The sequence below is a fragment of the Lactuca saligna genome, chromosome 5 (genome assembly GCF_052625555.1).
Source record: "Lactuca saligna cultivar CGN05327 chromosome 5, ASM5262555v1, whole genome shotgun sequence".
Taxonomy (NCBI): Eukaryota; Viridiplantae; Streptophyta; class Magnoliopsida; order Asterales; family Asteraceae; genus Lactuca; species Lactuca saligna.
The window spans coordinates 268,064,412-268,080,975 of NC_136421.1; the positions used below are offsets into that span (position 1 = coordinate 268,064,412).

A 16,564-nucleotide genomic window follows, 5' to 3' on the forward strand; every position below is an offset into this window, starting at 1 on the left:
TACTAATGATCTCATCGATAACCATTACGATTTTAAAATATTGCGAAAGTAATCCACGGTTTTACCAATGATAATTTGTAACACTTTCGAACGAAATCGTCACATTATTTTTTTTAAATGTTGCAAAGCGATTTATATATTAAAAAAAAAGTATGATCGTAGGTCATTTTTGTTGTAGTTAAGACTTTCACAATAAGTTGACCAATCAAACATTACTATATTGTCATGCTTCTTGTTGATGAAGTGTGACACAGATGTGTTCATGGTATCTATGTAGTTAAGACTTTCACAATAAATTGATTGATCAAACATTGCTATGTAGTCATGCTTCTTGTCGATGAAGTATGACACAAATGTGTTCATGGTATGTATGTATGATGGTTTATTGATGTAGATATTAATAATGTAGTTTTTATAAATAGTTATAAATATCTTCATAAATGTGAAAAACCTGATGAATAAGACTTTTAATATGTAATAAAGAGAGTATGTTAGTATAAAAGGATGATGAGAGTTTGAATGAATAATTATATAAAATCAATTAAATATGGTGGTTTCCTTGCATATGAATCTAGGTTTGTCTTTAATACACTTGAAAATTAAGTGTTGTGGTTACCAGTGATTTGAAAATAACCAAAATAAATTGGATGTTAATAATTTATGTTATAAATTATAACCCTTTAATATGCGGATGGTGGAGGCATAAAGCATAGAATTCGCTTCCATTTGATAAACGGGGTCTTATATATGTATGGTTAAATGACATGGTTGTATGGATGTAAGCTAGTTATTTCATTTGATTATATATATAGCCTAATCCTTAATTTTTAACAGGTTTATAGAACTCGGTTTCTTTATAATATAACCTATATTTTCTAAAAATCGTGTCTTATATATCAGGCTTTATGCGATTTTTTGTAGTAGTGTATGTTCTTAAATGAATTGTAAATTGTTGATCTAATTATGCTTTAAATAGATCCACGATCCTTGGGAATTGAACTTTTTTTTAATTTTATCATTGATCCCTAATTGTTTATGTATACATATTTCCATAGGCCAACGAATGAGGTAGGTTATCTTTAAAGTTTTGGAGTTTTGTTCCAATGGGCCTATATGTCACTACCAAATAAGACACTTTTTGTGACCCCCCCCCCCCCCCCCCCCCCCCCCTCACGTGCACATCCAATAAAGAGCATTGATGCAATATGTTTTACAAGACTAGGAATCCATGTACTCATATTTTCACTTGTTTTCATTATCTTGCCTATGCAAGATGACATAGAACCCATTAAAACTCTTTATTTGATATCCAACTAGGCAACTACCTCACTTCAATATATTTATCCAAAGTTTGTTTTAAACGTGTAACATACTAAAAAGCAAAGGCATCAAAGAGGAGAATACAACTGCATAACCATTTATCAGTTTTAATATTATACTAGGTCATGAATGTGTGTGTTCAAAATGAGAAAACACGGTTTCTAGAAAATAGGTAAACCCTATTTTTCCAAATTCACATATTTGTAGGCACAAAAGAGAACACAAAGAAAAACTTGTGAGCTTCTACATTGAATACGACAATACAAAAAAAAATCCAAAAGACAAATATATTTTAAGATTAACATTATTTTTGGAAAAATAAATTTCATCTTACAAATGCTGGGAGTAATCAATTGGTTCTTCTACAATTGGTCCGAACCTCACCGCTAGATCCGGTCAAGGGGTTAAGATTACTCATCTTGAGCATTCCATTTGCAAAGTCTGTCAAAAAGGTTGCAGAATTCGCATTGTAAGTTCTCACTTGAGCATCAGTTGAACCACCATTGAAAAGTTGTTGATCCGAATGCAATAGACCATTTTGGTTCAACAAATTATTGAAGTATGCATTGTCAAATGACGTAGGTGAAGCAACATCTAAGGGAGATAAGTTATTGTCGCCGCCACTTGAAGGACAATTGGCCCTTAGTGATGTGGCAAATGATGAGTTTATGTTGTTCTCGTTATAAAGGCGAGCTCGAAATATAGTACATCTTGCTTGCCCAATTGTATGAGATCCTATAATCCCAAAAATTCGAAACCATATATGTCAATAAATGAGAACAATTATGTAAGATAATTAATGGCAAAGTACAACAATTCTTAATTATTATTTTTTGCTAATACCATGAAGTGTTGACATAACTTATCCATTAGGAGTCTATATAAAATGTCTTTTGAAGTACCTTTCCTAATTTTAAGGCTCACTGCTAGCAAGAATGCCCCGAAGAGGCACAGACATGATAGCATTTAAATTATGACATATAGAAACAAATTAAGGCTCAAGGTTATTCCACTACTAACAGGATTGTACAATTTTCCACGTGTTAGATTTTTCATGAGAGAGAGAGAGAGAGAGAGAGAGAGAGAGAGAGAGAGAGAGAGAGAGAGAGAGAGAGAGAGAGAGAGAGAGAGAGAGAGAGAGAGAGAGAGAGAGAGACATTGAATACCTGATAGAGCAACCATTTCATTAGTAGTAAAACCTTGGTTTGAAAAGGAGGTGATAAGACCACTAAGGTTCAAAGTAGGTGCCGGAATGTTCGAATTAGCTGCACTCAAACTAGCCGTAGTTGAGTCCCTCCGACCAAACACCAGGTTCCAACTTGGGCCACCAAGCTGAAAACCAATCAAATTTAGATAATTAATTAAACAATGGTTTATATATAGTTTGCATAATCATTCTGAATTAACAAGGATTGTTCCTAGTTCTTACTGCTACAACAGAATCAAGAGCAGCCTTTGCTACTATATCGGCACAAGAGATAACACCAGGGCATGAACTTTCTAATTGACTTTTGATGGTGTCAATTACATCAAATCCTCTCAATGAATTGTTATTAGGTATGGCTGTTTTTTCTCCCGTAAAATTTGCAGTATCATCGAGTAGCACCGATGCATCACACCCCTACATATAATTAACGAAATAGAAAACAATTAGTATGGGACAAAAGTTTTTAATCTGTAATCATAAAACATGCAGTGTAACTTTTCATGGTAGACCTCCAAATTCGCTTACATGCAATTCATATGACATTAAGCATAATTAATTATCCATCTGTATGATGTACACATCTTCAGATATATACATGATAGTATATCAATATGTATAATACGATTTTATATATATATATATATATATATATATATATATATATATATATATATATATATATATATATATATATATATATATATATATATATATATATATATATATATATATATTGCATCGACACATGATACATGAATCATGATCCTGCTTCTAGATATCGATGTTTAGGAAAAACTGTCTACGTCTTCTTTTGCTGACAATTATTATAACCAAACAAATGACATCATTTGTCATATATATTTTGGCTGGTCTGTTAAAGTCAACAACTAAACACCGCGTTGTATCTGTGATTCAAAGTCAAAGATAACATGAAAAACAATAGTGCTTAATTTTTATTGGACAGGAGGTTACTAGCTAACGACTTTAGCTAATGAAGTGATATCTTCCCTATTACGTGGAAATTATAAGATCCATCTTTATTACAACTACTCCTCCCATCATGTGTGGTCCTGGCTTCAACAACGAGAACAAACTAATTACATTTAAAAACTAGGTTGATATACGCTTGATTAACCATTTAAATTCTTATGTTTGATACAAATTAAACACTAATCTAAATTTTAATCGAAGCTTGGTCTAGTTTCATTGTTTGAACGTATATGCCATTGTTCCATATTCTAGGCTGTAAATTCATTATGTATAGTAAATTGTAAAAGCATAATTGATGCTAATATATAGAATATATATGCACAAATAAAGCAGTTCATATAATGGATAATGTGTCAAACAAAGTGGAGTTAGTGATTGAAAACTTGCATTAACAAAGCAGTCATGGAAATGAAGACGAAGTAAAGAAGCACCCATTCGAGCTTCATTTGAAACCGCAGAGTTCACAGCACTTGATATAATGGAGCTAAAGTTAGGGCATGAGCTTGCATAAAAGTTTGCCGAAAGTTGACCTGTTGCTGTCCCAACCAAAACAAATAATGAGAATATACATGTTGGTAGGCTATAGAAATAAAAAGATGATTGAGCCATTAGTTCAAACGCTAGCATGCAAAAAATGTTTAGAAAGGTGATTAAGGAACAAGAGAGAATTGGTTGTGTTTCTTCGGTGTTTATGGTTAGTCTATATATAGGGAGCCGATTGAAGAGGGTGATTTAGTATATAACTGAAGCAAACTGTGTAGAAAACATTTACAGCTGTAATCCTAGAAAATAAAAGAAAATGTTTTGAATTTGTCGCTCAATAATGTTGCTAGAAGTTACAGATGTTACTTCAATAGAAATTAAATATTTTTTTATTATTCATATATTTTGTAGTATGATAAAAAGTTTTTGGTTCAAAGTTACACAATATGGCCAATCGTTATAATAAATTGTTGATTGGATTAACTTAAGTACATAATAATAATAATAATAATAATAATAATAATAATAATAATTCAACAATGTATATTTATATAGGGTTTACCTAGAAAAACTTTATGTATGTTCATACCTTTGAAAACAAGTTTCTAGAAAGTAATACATGGATCAATTCATTCCTATGGCCACAAGAAAAAGAACCTATAAAGACGAATCTATAAGAATGGCATATATGGTCGCTATAGTCGTCCTATAGGGACCACATGTCATCATCATATACTTGACTAATTATTTTTGACTTTTGAAGCTATAGCGATAACCTCTCGTCGTCTCAACATGTTAGTGGGAATGAAAGTGGATTTGGGTAGTTCTTGAAACACGAGTGCGGACGATTTATCACTCCAATAAATAACAAAAATTAAAAATAACATAGTTTTTAAATCGTTTCACAGAAATAAAGGTATGACGTCGTTGTGGGGATAGCTATAGGGACGACTTGTCGTCCTCATTGATCACTATGACCAAAATTAGAACAGTCCCTTTGTTTCATTAATGCATGCTCGATCATCAATCATTGGTCTCTCTCAATCAATCGATCAAATATTCTCCCATGTTGACTTCCTAACCTCCTACTCTTGAGAAATCTTCTTCCTCTCTCCACAGATCCTCATATTATTTCCCGAAGACCACCGTCGATTAGCTTCAACACCGACGATTCTAACTATCAGCTTCCTTTTCACATTACGAATTCTAATGATTACACGCCCCACTCTGACGACCTAGGTTAGTAATTCTCAGTTTGAAACTAGAATTGGGATTTATGTTAGCAATAATGTGTTTGAATATAGAATTCTGATTTTTTTTATGGTGTCACACCACCAAACCAGAATTGCGGAAACGTCTAAGGGTGGATGATTTCATGAACAATATCATAACATAAGGAATAATAGTGATCAAAGCAAAACAACCATCATAATTAAAATTGGGAAAATTACATTGTACCCGAAAATTATTTTTTTCAATTCCAATTACATTAAAACAAAAATCAATAGTGTGATGATGTAATGTCCATCCTCACAGCCTTGTAATTACCTTGTTAACGATTCCATGAGAATAAAAGTAGTTTTGAAAAAATATCAACAATTAAGTTGGTGAGTTAATAAGAGTTTTGTATACGAAAAATCTATACCTTTTCCTTGTAAAATGATAGTGTATGTTTCTATAAAATCCAATATTTTCTTAAAAATGAGTTGTGGTCTTAAAACCCTAAGACCAAAAATGTATAAGTATTGTTGTATTTGAAAATAGTATTATGTAGTTTATTATTATATAAAACCATTTGAATGTATGTTAGCCACGTAAACCAAATGTATTGTTAATACCCCATATGAGTTATTATAATCGTGCTAAATGTATCGTTGATTTTGAAAATCAATGGTAGTCTTAGAAACCCTAAGACCGAAATGTATATGTATTTATATACTTAAAATAGTAATATGTAGTTTTATTCTTATATCAAACCATATGAATGTATGATAGCCCCGTAAACCAAATATATTGTTAATACTCCATGTAAGTTATTATAACCGTGTTAAAGACATAGATGACATGTTACGACATTCTTCAGGCGTCAAAATATTATGAAATTTGTCACCTGAGACTTGTCGATTTAGCTGTTGCAAGCAGCTTAGGTGCGGGATTATCACTTCCGTATAGATCGATACACAAGTATCGCACTCTTTTACGAGATATTCTGGTTATAATACAGGACTTTTGTAGGTATTCTGGTAGGTACGATGAAGACTATGTCTCACAAATTTGTATTAACAGGTTTAAGTTTTTTGTAATGAAAACCCTTTTGTAAGTGGAAATATTACATTTCTATAGTGAATACATAGTATAAAATAATCATAACTTTAAATAACTATTTGTTCGCCCCAAAAATGGTAAAATAGTGTTCATGACCCATAAACTATACCCATTATAGTTTATCATATATGTTTTGTTGTAATGAAAACTTTTGTATGTGTAGTTATCACTTTACCATGATAATAAGATATTAGAAAATAATTATATATGTTATTATATAATTATCCACCTTGTTTAAAATTTTGTAATAGTCTTAATGTCCCATAAACTATACCTATTATAGTTTATTATAATAGTTCATTTTTACCCATATATATATATATATATATATATATATATATATATATATATATATATATATATATAGAGAGAGAGAGAGAGAGAGAGGCTAACATATTTAGATATTCATAAATAACATTTATTTTACTTCAACCACAAATAAGTGAGTCCTTAGTATGAAAATGTCCATTTTTCTAGTTTTTCACTTTTCCCTCCAAGTGTTTAGAAAAATTATAGAAAAAACATCGTAAGTCAAAATTTGGATCTGTATAATCTCAGAGCTTAGAAAATGAGTCTAATTTGTCCATAATTTTTTTCCCTGGCCTTAACTGGTTCCTAATCATAGTGAAAAATGTTCATTTTTACAGACTGGTCCGAAAATGTTCTGAAATGATAGACAGTTTTGTAAAAGTCACCATAAATTGTAGAAAAATTGTATGAATGCGTGCGAGTAGTCCTTAAAAAGGTATAGACTTGAACTATTTGCATATTGTACAATTTTGAAATATATTAAGTTTAAAAAGGGTAAAACATTCCATGAACAGACCACAACTTTTCTGTAAAAAACTGATTTTAAGCTTAGATATGTTTTAGTGACATAACTTGTATTTTTAGTTTGCAAAGCCTTTAAATCATCCAAATATGATTTATTTACTTGTATCCCCCCTCCCCCACCCTAAAACTTGGAAAAACTAAAAAATGAAGGGGGTATGAACTCACTTTGAGTGGATTTCTTAGTAGATAAATATATGAAGATGAAGGTTTTCAAGCTTAGAACACTTGAATATGCTTGAAGAACACTTGAATGTCGAATTACCATATGCATAATAACATATATAAACGTGTGTAAATGCAACAAAACTAGTATCTTTATGTGTAAAATCACTATATTTATGGAAGAATCTTACCAAAAATTGAAGAACCAACTTATGGAGAATTAACCTTGAAAGAACTTGAGTTGATCTTGAAGAGGGAGATGAAGAAATGGAAAAGATGGAGAGAATGATGAAGATGAAATGATGAGGGGGTGGACGTCACTTTAATGGGGGAGGGTGGTGGGAGTAGGGGTAGGGTGGGTGTGTGTACAGATGTATGTTGGATAATAAATTTTTTGGGAAAAAGTAGACACAAATTTTGTCTCTTATGTGTTTTTATAAGATTAAAGTCAACCCTCTTTTATTTTATAAAGATCCTGACATTTCTTATAAAAATAATGGTATTTTATAAAGGATTATGGTATAAATGAATGTATAAATATTTAATTCGAATTATAAAAAAAATTCAAATTATTGTAAAAATCATTATTATAAAAAATAATAATATGTTACATGAAAGTTAGGTTGAATTTCTGAGTTCGTTTCGTTAAAAATTGGGTGTTTAGTCGGGTATAGAATTTGTCACATTTTGGTGATGAATTCACCAAAAATTTGTGATTATAGCATTTGTTTTGAATTTGTCATATAGTATAAGATTTATTAACACCACTACATTATGTTATGAATATTATTTATACCTAAATAATATAAAATTGAATTACTGAATTGTTACGATACTAACCTTATTTAGGGTTTATATTCGATAATTGGAAACCAGAGAGGTACTTTGTATTATAACTTGTCAATGGTACATTAAAAACGTTAGAATATCACATTTCTCCTAAAATTCTAATACTATTCGAGTTGACCTGGTTGACTCTTGTTGATTTTGTTTGACCAAAATTGACTGTTGTCATAATGTGTAGGGCTTAACGGGAAAACAAATTACAGTATGAGCAAAAATGACCATTTATGCAAGTTTTGGAAACCATAAAGAAAATGTTCGAAAAATAATTAACAAGGAATGAATTTGTTAGCTTTTATAAACTAGAGTAAATTGCACTGATGTTCCCTGTTATTTGTAGTAATTTGTATGTTTGGGCCCTAACTTTTTTTTAACTCGGAAAGTCCTTATGTTATGCTTTTGTTGTGTCGTTGGTCCCTGCCCAACATAAAAAGACTATATTACCCTTATTAATTTATTTTAAAGTTAATTAACTATTTTATTTATAAATTTTAATTTAAAAAAATCATACTAAAATTCCCACTCTACCCCAACTACTGAGTCACACCCCACCTTTTCCTTTCTTATCAAGTTGATCTCGTGATTTTCAACTTAAACCCTAAATCACCACACGCGGACAATGACCTCCTTGTCTACTACCGCCGACGACCAATTTCTTACTAGCTTCATCGACGACTACTTTCTCATCCACTATCATAAAGAAAAATCGTTGAAACCGTCGATGTCACAACTAGCATTTTAGGGATAGGTTTTTCCCTATTCATGAACAAGATAGTCTTTGTGCAACAATATAACGGTGTGTTTGCATGTGAACCAAATACAATGATATATCAGTTTATACATCCAAAAAACTTTAATTCAGTCAAAACTTCCTCGTAACAGCCCTAAACCTAATTCAAAAATATTCAATCACCCAACTTTGGGTTTTGACATTGACTTCTCAGTACAAACCTCTTAATGGACCAAACTCTTCTTATTGGGCCTTAATGGGCTAATAACCCTTTGGTTTGACTCTTTTGGGCAAAGAGTCCACATTTAGGCCCTAGTTGGGGCTGAAATTCATTAAGCAATAGTATTTTGGGCCGTGAACACCTTATTTGGGCCATAGTTGGGCCAAAAACCCTTCATCAAAATAGTTTTGGTTCATAAACTTCTAATGGGCCTTATCGGACCATGATGGATTATTTTAAGAACTAGTGGGCTCTATTTGGGCTGAGAACCCTTTCGCTTACCCCTTTTGAGCTGCAAACTCGCATGTGGGCCCTCACGGGTCGAAAAATCTTAATTAGGCCATAGTGTTCACGGTATCATATCAAACCTAAGCCTAAAAACTGCTCTTTTTCTTTCCTCCCTCCCTTATTCTCGGTTTCCTAAATAAAAGAATGGTATTATTCACGCTGACTTGGCAATGGAAAACAAAATAATGGATGATCTGGCTCGCAAAACTACTCAGATTGAAGTCCAGAAAGTTCAACTTTCTCAGGTGGATAAGGAGATTGCTTCACTGAAAACTGAGCTTGCAGTTATAAAAAGTTGTGCCTCTGATGTTCTTAATATTTTGAGTAATGTTCTTCATGATGATGATCCAGTTCTTACTCTCATAATCAGAAATCATTTGACATCCAAACTTCTTCCGACAATTAAAATCCTAAGCCAGATGAAGGGTGTTACAGAGTCGATAGTCACTCCGCAACAAGGGGGAGATGGTGTTGTGCAAACTCCTCCTGTTCCACCTAAAGTTGTTATCAAAACAGAACCGAAGGGTAATGAAGCTTCGAATTTTGGTGTTCAAGATAAGAAGAAGGGCATTTTTGGTGAAAGTGACGAAGATAATGAAATGATTGCTGAAGCCTTGAAGCGAAAGCAAAGGGACAAAGAGGTAGATGATAATCTTCGTATCGCTAGAGATACAGAAGATAGAGAACGAAAGAAGAAGGAAGAGTATGATGCTCTTGTTTTCAAGAAGGCTTTGTTTCCTCGTTGGACTAGAGAAGGATTGATCAAAGAAGCAATTGAGTTTCCTAGCATGTACTGGCTGGAACCTGTTGTCTCATTTGATTGTGACAACTCGAGGGACTCTCAATTTGATATGCCTATAACCAGAAAGGCATTTGTATTTCACCGTTTTGTTTAAACAGTTGAAGTTCCCTCTCCTCATCCTTAGGTTGATCGTGATCTTATCGACTACTATCTCAAGTTCAGTCAACCTCAATATGTGACATGCAGTGCTCAGAAGATAACCACTGTCAAGGTGATGAAACCCTCACCTGCTAGGAAGTTTTTGAATATTCAGTTTTGGATAACCAGAGGTTCGAACAACTCGGTCCATACAATTTCTTTAGCAGATCTTCCTAACTTAAATCCTCATGATTGGATTTTACTGTTTAATATTTTGCTCACAAATTCGAAGGAGTGTGAGCCGATCCTCAATCATCTTATAAGGATGTTGGCCTCTTATATCCTTGAAGTTGCAAAAATGGATCAAGAGGTGGCTCATGTTATAAGGAAGAGACCGACCATGAAGCCTACTGGAAAGCCTGGAGATGTTAACAAAATAAACCTGGGTCAAATAGACTCTTCTAATATTACTGTCATGTTCACAAGAGCCGAAGGTGAAAGGTTTTTGTTCGCTCTTGTTGATATGCACTTGTTCTCCACCGACTGCTTGGAGCACATTCTTGATATTATTCACCGATGTAAGCAGAACAGAGAGTCAGACAAGAAGAATTTCACGGACATGCTTCGGTGGTATATCACTTTTCGTCAAACTCTGTTGGCCATTATACCGAATATGTTCAAGACTGTCAGGAAATCTTCTGTTGGTCAACCGAACTGAGCTCTCACTTCAATTGACGCAAAGGGGGAGATTGTTGAGTATTAGACTTGCGCCATTGGGCTTAATGTTTGGTATATTTTGTATATATGGAATGGGCCTATTCATCTGTGTTTTTTACTAGGGTTTATCTATTTATAGTGCATGCATGTCTTGCATTAAGAAGGTTGATTTGATTAATAGTTGCATTGTAACCCTTAACACCTCTACAATTAAAGTTCTTAATCGAGCTCTTCTGTGGTGTTAAAGTTTAATCATTCAACATCGTTTGAGCCATTCTTGAGTTCCTTACATTATTGTTCTTGCTTTTCTGTTTAGAATCAATCAATCCAAATAGAATTTGTTCCAACACCCTTCAACTGGATTGACAAACAAGAAGCTGCTTTTCAAACCCTGAAGCGAGCCCTCTATAGTGCTCCGGTATTATCTTTGCCTGAGGGAACGGAAGACTTCGTAGTATATTGTGACACTTAAAATCAAGGGTTAGGCTATGTTCTTGTGCAACGTGGAAAAGTGATAGCTTACGCGTCTAGGCATTTGAATACCCATGAAGTAAACTATACCATCCATGGATCTCAAGCTGGAAGTTGTGGTCTTCGGCCTAAAAATTTGTAGGCACTACATTTATGGTACAAAATGCACCATCTTCACAGATCATAAAAGCCTCCAGCATATCTTGAACCAAAAAGAACTAAACATGAGGCAGCGAAGATGGGTCGAGCTGCTTAACAAATACGAATGTGAGATCAAGTATCATCCCCGCAAGGCTAACGTGGTGGCCGACACCTTAAGCAGGAAGGAATACCCAGGCCACAAAGTAAAAACAATAAAAATGATCATCCATACCCACTTGTATTCATAGATCAAAGAGGTTCAGTTGGAAGCCTTGAAACCAGAGAACGCTGTGAGTGAAGCACTACGTAGGATGGAAAAGAATCTTGAGATCAAAGAAGACGGAGATTACTATTTCATGAATCGAATCTGGCTCCCAAAATTTGGAGGGTTCAGAGATGTAGTCATGAATGAAGCTCAAAAGAAATGATACACCGTCCATCAAGGATCGGATAAGATGTACCTAGATATCAAATAACGTTATTAGTGGCCAAACATGAAAGCGGAAATTGCTACCAACATGGGCAAGCGCCTGACTTGCGTAAAGGTTAAGGGAGAATATCAGAAGCCCTTGGGATTATTACAGCAACCAGTAATACCCAAGTGGAAATAGAAACGAATAACAATGGATTTTGTAACCAAGTTGCCTAGATCAGCGAACGGACTGGATGATATCTGGGTGATTGTTGATCGGTTAACAAAATCCACCCATTTCCTACTAATAAAGGAGACATCTAAGATGGAGTGATTAACACGGATCTGCATAAAGGAAGTCGTGAGATTACACAGAGTATCGATATCTATTATCTTTGACCGAGATAGTAGATTTACCTCACGATTTTAGCAGTCACTCCAGAAAGCAATAGGAACCCAACTCGATATGAGTACTGCGTACCATCCCTAGACCGACAGTCAAAGTGAGTGAACCATTCAAAAACAGGAAGATATGCTCCGAGCTTGTGTGATAGATTTTGGCAAGGCATGGGATACCCACTTGCCACTAATCGATTTCTCCTACAACAACAACTACCACACGAGCATAAAAGTCGCTCCATTTGAGGCCTTGTATTGTCGGAAATGCAGATCACCTCTTTGTTGGGCTGAGGTGGGAGAGACTCAGTTGGTAATAGGGAAAACACCGAAAGCACACTCACATGACCTGAGATCATTCAGGAAACAACGGAGAAAATACTTCAAATCAGGGCACGACTCCAAGCATCGTGAGACCGTTAAAAGAGCTATATTGATAAAAGGAAAAAGCCTCTAGAGTTTCAAGTAGGAGATCGGGTACTATTAAAAGTCTCTTCGTGAAAAGGGATGATTGAGTTTGGAAAGTGGGGAAAGCTAAACCCATGATACATTGGACCATTCGAGATTCTTGCTCGGATCGGTCCAGTAGCCTACAGGGTACAACTACCCTCAGAACTTAGCAACGTACACCCCATATTCCACGTGTCAAACCTGAAAAAGTGCCTATCAAAAGAAACCCTCGTTGTTCCTCTGAATGAGATCAAGGTGAACGAGAATCTCCTGTTCATCGATGAACCAACTGAAATAATTGACAGGGAAGTAAAGCATATAAAACAAATCTGCATTCCAATTGTGAAGGTTCGATGGAGTGCTAGTAGCGGACCGGAATTCACATGGGAACACGAGGATCAAATGATGCAAAAGTACCCTCAGCTCTTCTCTAGTTCATAAGAATAGTTTTCAAAGAATTTCGGGATGAAATTTACTCTAATAGGGGGATGATGTCACAACTAGCATTTTAGGGCTAGGTTTTTCCCTATTCATGAACAAGATAGTCTTTGTGCAATAATGTAACGCTATGTTTATATGTGAACCAAATACAATGATATATCAGTTTATACATCCAAAAAACTTGACTTAAGTCGAAACTTTCTCGTAAAAGCCCTAAACCTAACCCAAAAAGCTTCATTCACCCAACTTTGGGTTTTGAGCTTATGTTCTCGGTTCAAACCTCTTAATGGACCAAACTCTTCTTATTGGGCCCTAATGGGCCAATAACCCTTCGGTTTGACTCTTTTAGGCCAAGAGTCCACATTTGGGCCCTAGTTGGGGCTAAAATTCATTAAGCAATAGTATTTTGGGCCGTGAACACCTTATTTCGGTCGAAAACCATTCAACAAAACAGTTTTGGGTCGTAAACTTTTGATGGGACTTATTGGACCATGGAGAATTAATTTAAGACTTAATGGGCTCTATTTGGGCCGAGAAGCCTTTCACTTACCCCTTTTGAGCCGCAAACTCGCATGTGGGCCCTCAAGGGCCAAAAAATCTTAATTGGGCCATAGTGTTCTCAGTTTCACATCAAACCCAAGCCCAAAAACTATTCTTTTTCTTTCCTCCCTCCCTTATTCTCGGTTTCTTAAAAATAAGAAGAAGAAGAAGAAAGAATGGTAGTAATCCAAATGGTGACACGTCATTGTTGCATGGAGGACATACATGCAATATGTCTATCATGTATCTAGGAAACTTGGTGATTAACCACTAAATAATAGCCAGATTAATATCTCTTCTCTCCTCTCTTAAACCGGCCGAGAATCACCACCTATTACCTCACTCTCCATTTCAAACTTCAATCACTCTATATCCTCTCTCAAACTCTCAAAACTTATTCCTCCCATTTCATTAAAAACTGTGAGCTTGTGAATGCTTACAAGAAGATTATCTCCAAGCAACATACAATTGGTAAGTCCTTGACAAACTCCATATTTTTAATCCATATTACACTAAGATCATTCCTTAACAACACTTTTTTCGTGTTGTGCTTCCTAGGATCATCCTAGTTTCGAAATATCCCTTCCAAAGAACAAATTAGGCCGAAAATCTCCTTCTCTTTTCTCCTCAAAATCGATCAAACCTCAATGTGAGCTTCATACCCCCTTATTTTTCAAGTTTTACTATCTTTTGGTGGAGAATACAAGCTAGTTTTGTGTTAATCTTAGTATTTATGCATACATGTGTATATGTATCCTTAAATTGTTGGGGGATATGTTATGAAGCCTTATCAAACACTCTTAAACTCGAAATACCTTTTAAGATTTTGGAGATTTTAGTAAAAAGGCTACTCAATGTAACTTCATATGATGTTGGAAAAGATCAAAACATGTTAAAAGTTACTAAAAAACTAAAGAAAGTGTACAAAGGAGCCATATTTGACAAATAAGGACAAAAAGGGGCTTTTATGGGATACTCACCGTTTTATGGGCCAAAAGTGTTGTTTTTCATAAAATGGACTTCTATTGAATATTCAGGGTTTTATGGGTCAAAAGTGGCATTTTTCATAAAAATGGGCCTTATTTGACAACTCACGGTTTATTGGGCTAAAATGTTATTTTTAACATAAATGGGCCTTGTCATTTTCGGCTATATTGGGCCAAAAAAATGTTATTTTTAACATAAATGGGCTATTATTGTCATTTTCGGCTATATTGGGCCAAAATGATCATTTTTAACATAAATGGACCATTATATTCATTTCGGTTATATTGGCCAAAAATGACATTTTTAATATAAATAGGCCATTGTTGTCATTTTCGGTTATATTGGGTCAAAAATATCATATTTAACATAATTTAGCCTTTATTATCATTATCAGTTATATTTTTATCGCCAATAGTTGTAGTAAAAATACACACTCAAAACATTATTTATAGCGTTAAATAATTGGATACTCTATTTGTGTAAATTTAGTTAAGGCTCTTGTGAGACACTCAGTCACTCGTACCTACCTAATGTACAAAGTAAGTCTTGTAATTATAACCAGAGTTTTCTTGAGGGAGAGTGAAAATTTGTGTATAGATCTATACGGAGATGACACCCCCACACCTGAGCTGTTCGCTACAGCTAAACATGCCAGTCTAGGGTGACAAATGTCTTACCGTAACCGACGCCTGAAGAACGTCATGACAAACATATCAATCATATCAAGTATGGTTATAACGACTTATATAGAGAATAACAAACAAATAAATTTACAGAATGCACATACAATAGTCATGATACAAAGTACGAACTATACAGTTACTATTAATGTTTAAACTTTCACCTCTCAGGTCTTAGGGTTAAGATCATACTTTTTCATTATACAAAAAATATAGGATTTTTTGGGAAACTCTCTTTATACATTATCAAACAAGATCACACATGCTCTAATACTATATTTGAAACAAAACTCACAAACCAATTTTACAAAAAATATAAGATTTTTTGGTGTTTACAAATTACTACAAAAAAATTTCATACATACTTGTTTATGAACTCACCAACAATTTTATATGCTGACGCTTTTCAAAATGACTTGTATTCTCATGAACACATTAAAATAGGTTGGTCGATAAGGAATGAAGATTTTTGTTGTATTTTTGTTTCTCACCATACTTGATGTTTTAGATGTATTGTAATAAACAAATACAATGATGTAAAACTATGATGGTTGGTATATTTTATGTACGGTGATGATGTTGTCTTTGATTCATTTATATACAACGTGATGATATTACAAAATAAACTCACCCTCGGACGTTTCCGCCGTGTGGTTCGGGGGTTTGACAATCGATGAGATATCACCGAAACGACCGATGATTCTCCGTGGCATGGCAAATTTCACGATGAAGTTTACATAATGTATCGATGAAACAAGTGTTGCTTCCATTAAAACCAGAGATTCTCTGACGATGAACAAGACCTACCTTGGCATCTCCTTTCATTCCCCATTCCTCTCTGCTTTGGCTGTTTCCAAAGCCCTAATGAGTCGGCGAACCTGATGCAATATGTGATACAGATCGATTGAGCGAAGATGATGGTAAATCGGGAACATACTGAAACAATAACAAATCAATTTTAAACCTTTATTTCCCTAAATCGATCAATTTTATTTGCCATGTACAGAGAGATATGAGTATGATGAAACCATAGCAGGGGAGTGGCTG

At 34.3% G+C, this 16,564-nt stretch overlaps 1 protein-coding gene across 3 annotated transcripts; it reads right to left on the reverse strand.

Annotated features, from left to right (window-relative positions):
• Positions 1-1,542: 1,542 nt before the first annotated feature.
• On the reverse strand, positions 1,543-7,599 carry LOC145047744 (cationic peroxidase 1-like). Of its 3 annotated transcripts, XM_078996076.1 has the most exons (5): positions 7,513-7,599; positions 3,905-4,053; positions 2,750-2,941; positions 2,487-2,652; positions 1,543-2,055 (listed from the first exon to the last, which is right to left on the reverse strand). In XM_078996076.1, exons 2-5 carry the CDS (start codon positions 3,950-3,952, stop codon positions 1,670-1,672), a joined length of 792 nt encoding a protein of 263 aa, XP_078852202.1. In that variant the 5' UTR covers positions 3,953-4,053; positions 7,513-7,599; the 3' UTR covers positions 1,543-1,669. The 3 variants fall into 3 exon arrangements, with proteins under 3 accessions (XP_078852202.1, XP_078852201.1, XP_078852203.1); XM_078996075.1 differs by lacking the exon at positions 7,513-7,599 and having other exon boundaries at positions 3,905-4,203; XM_078996077.1 differs by lacking the exons at positions 3,905-4,053; positions 7,513-7,599 and adding an exon at positions 3,053-3,154.
• Between the last annotated feature and the right edge of the window lie 8,965 nt (positions 7,600-16,564).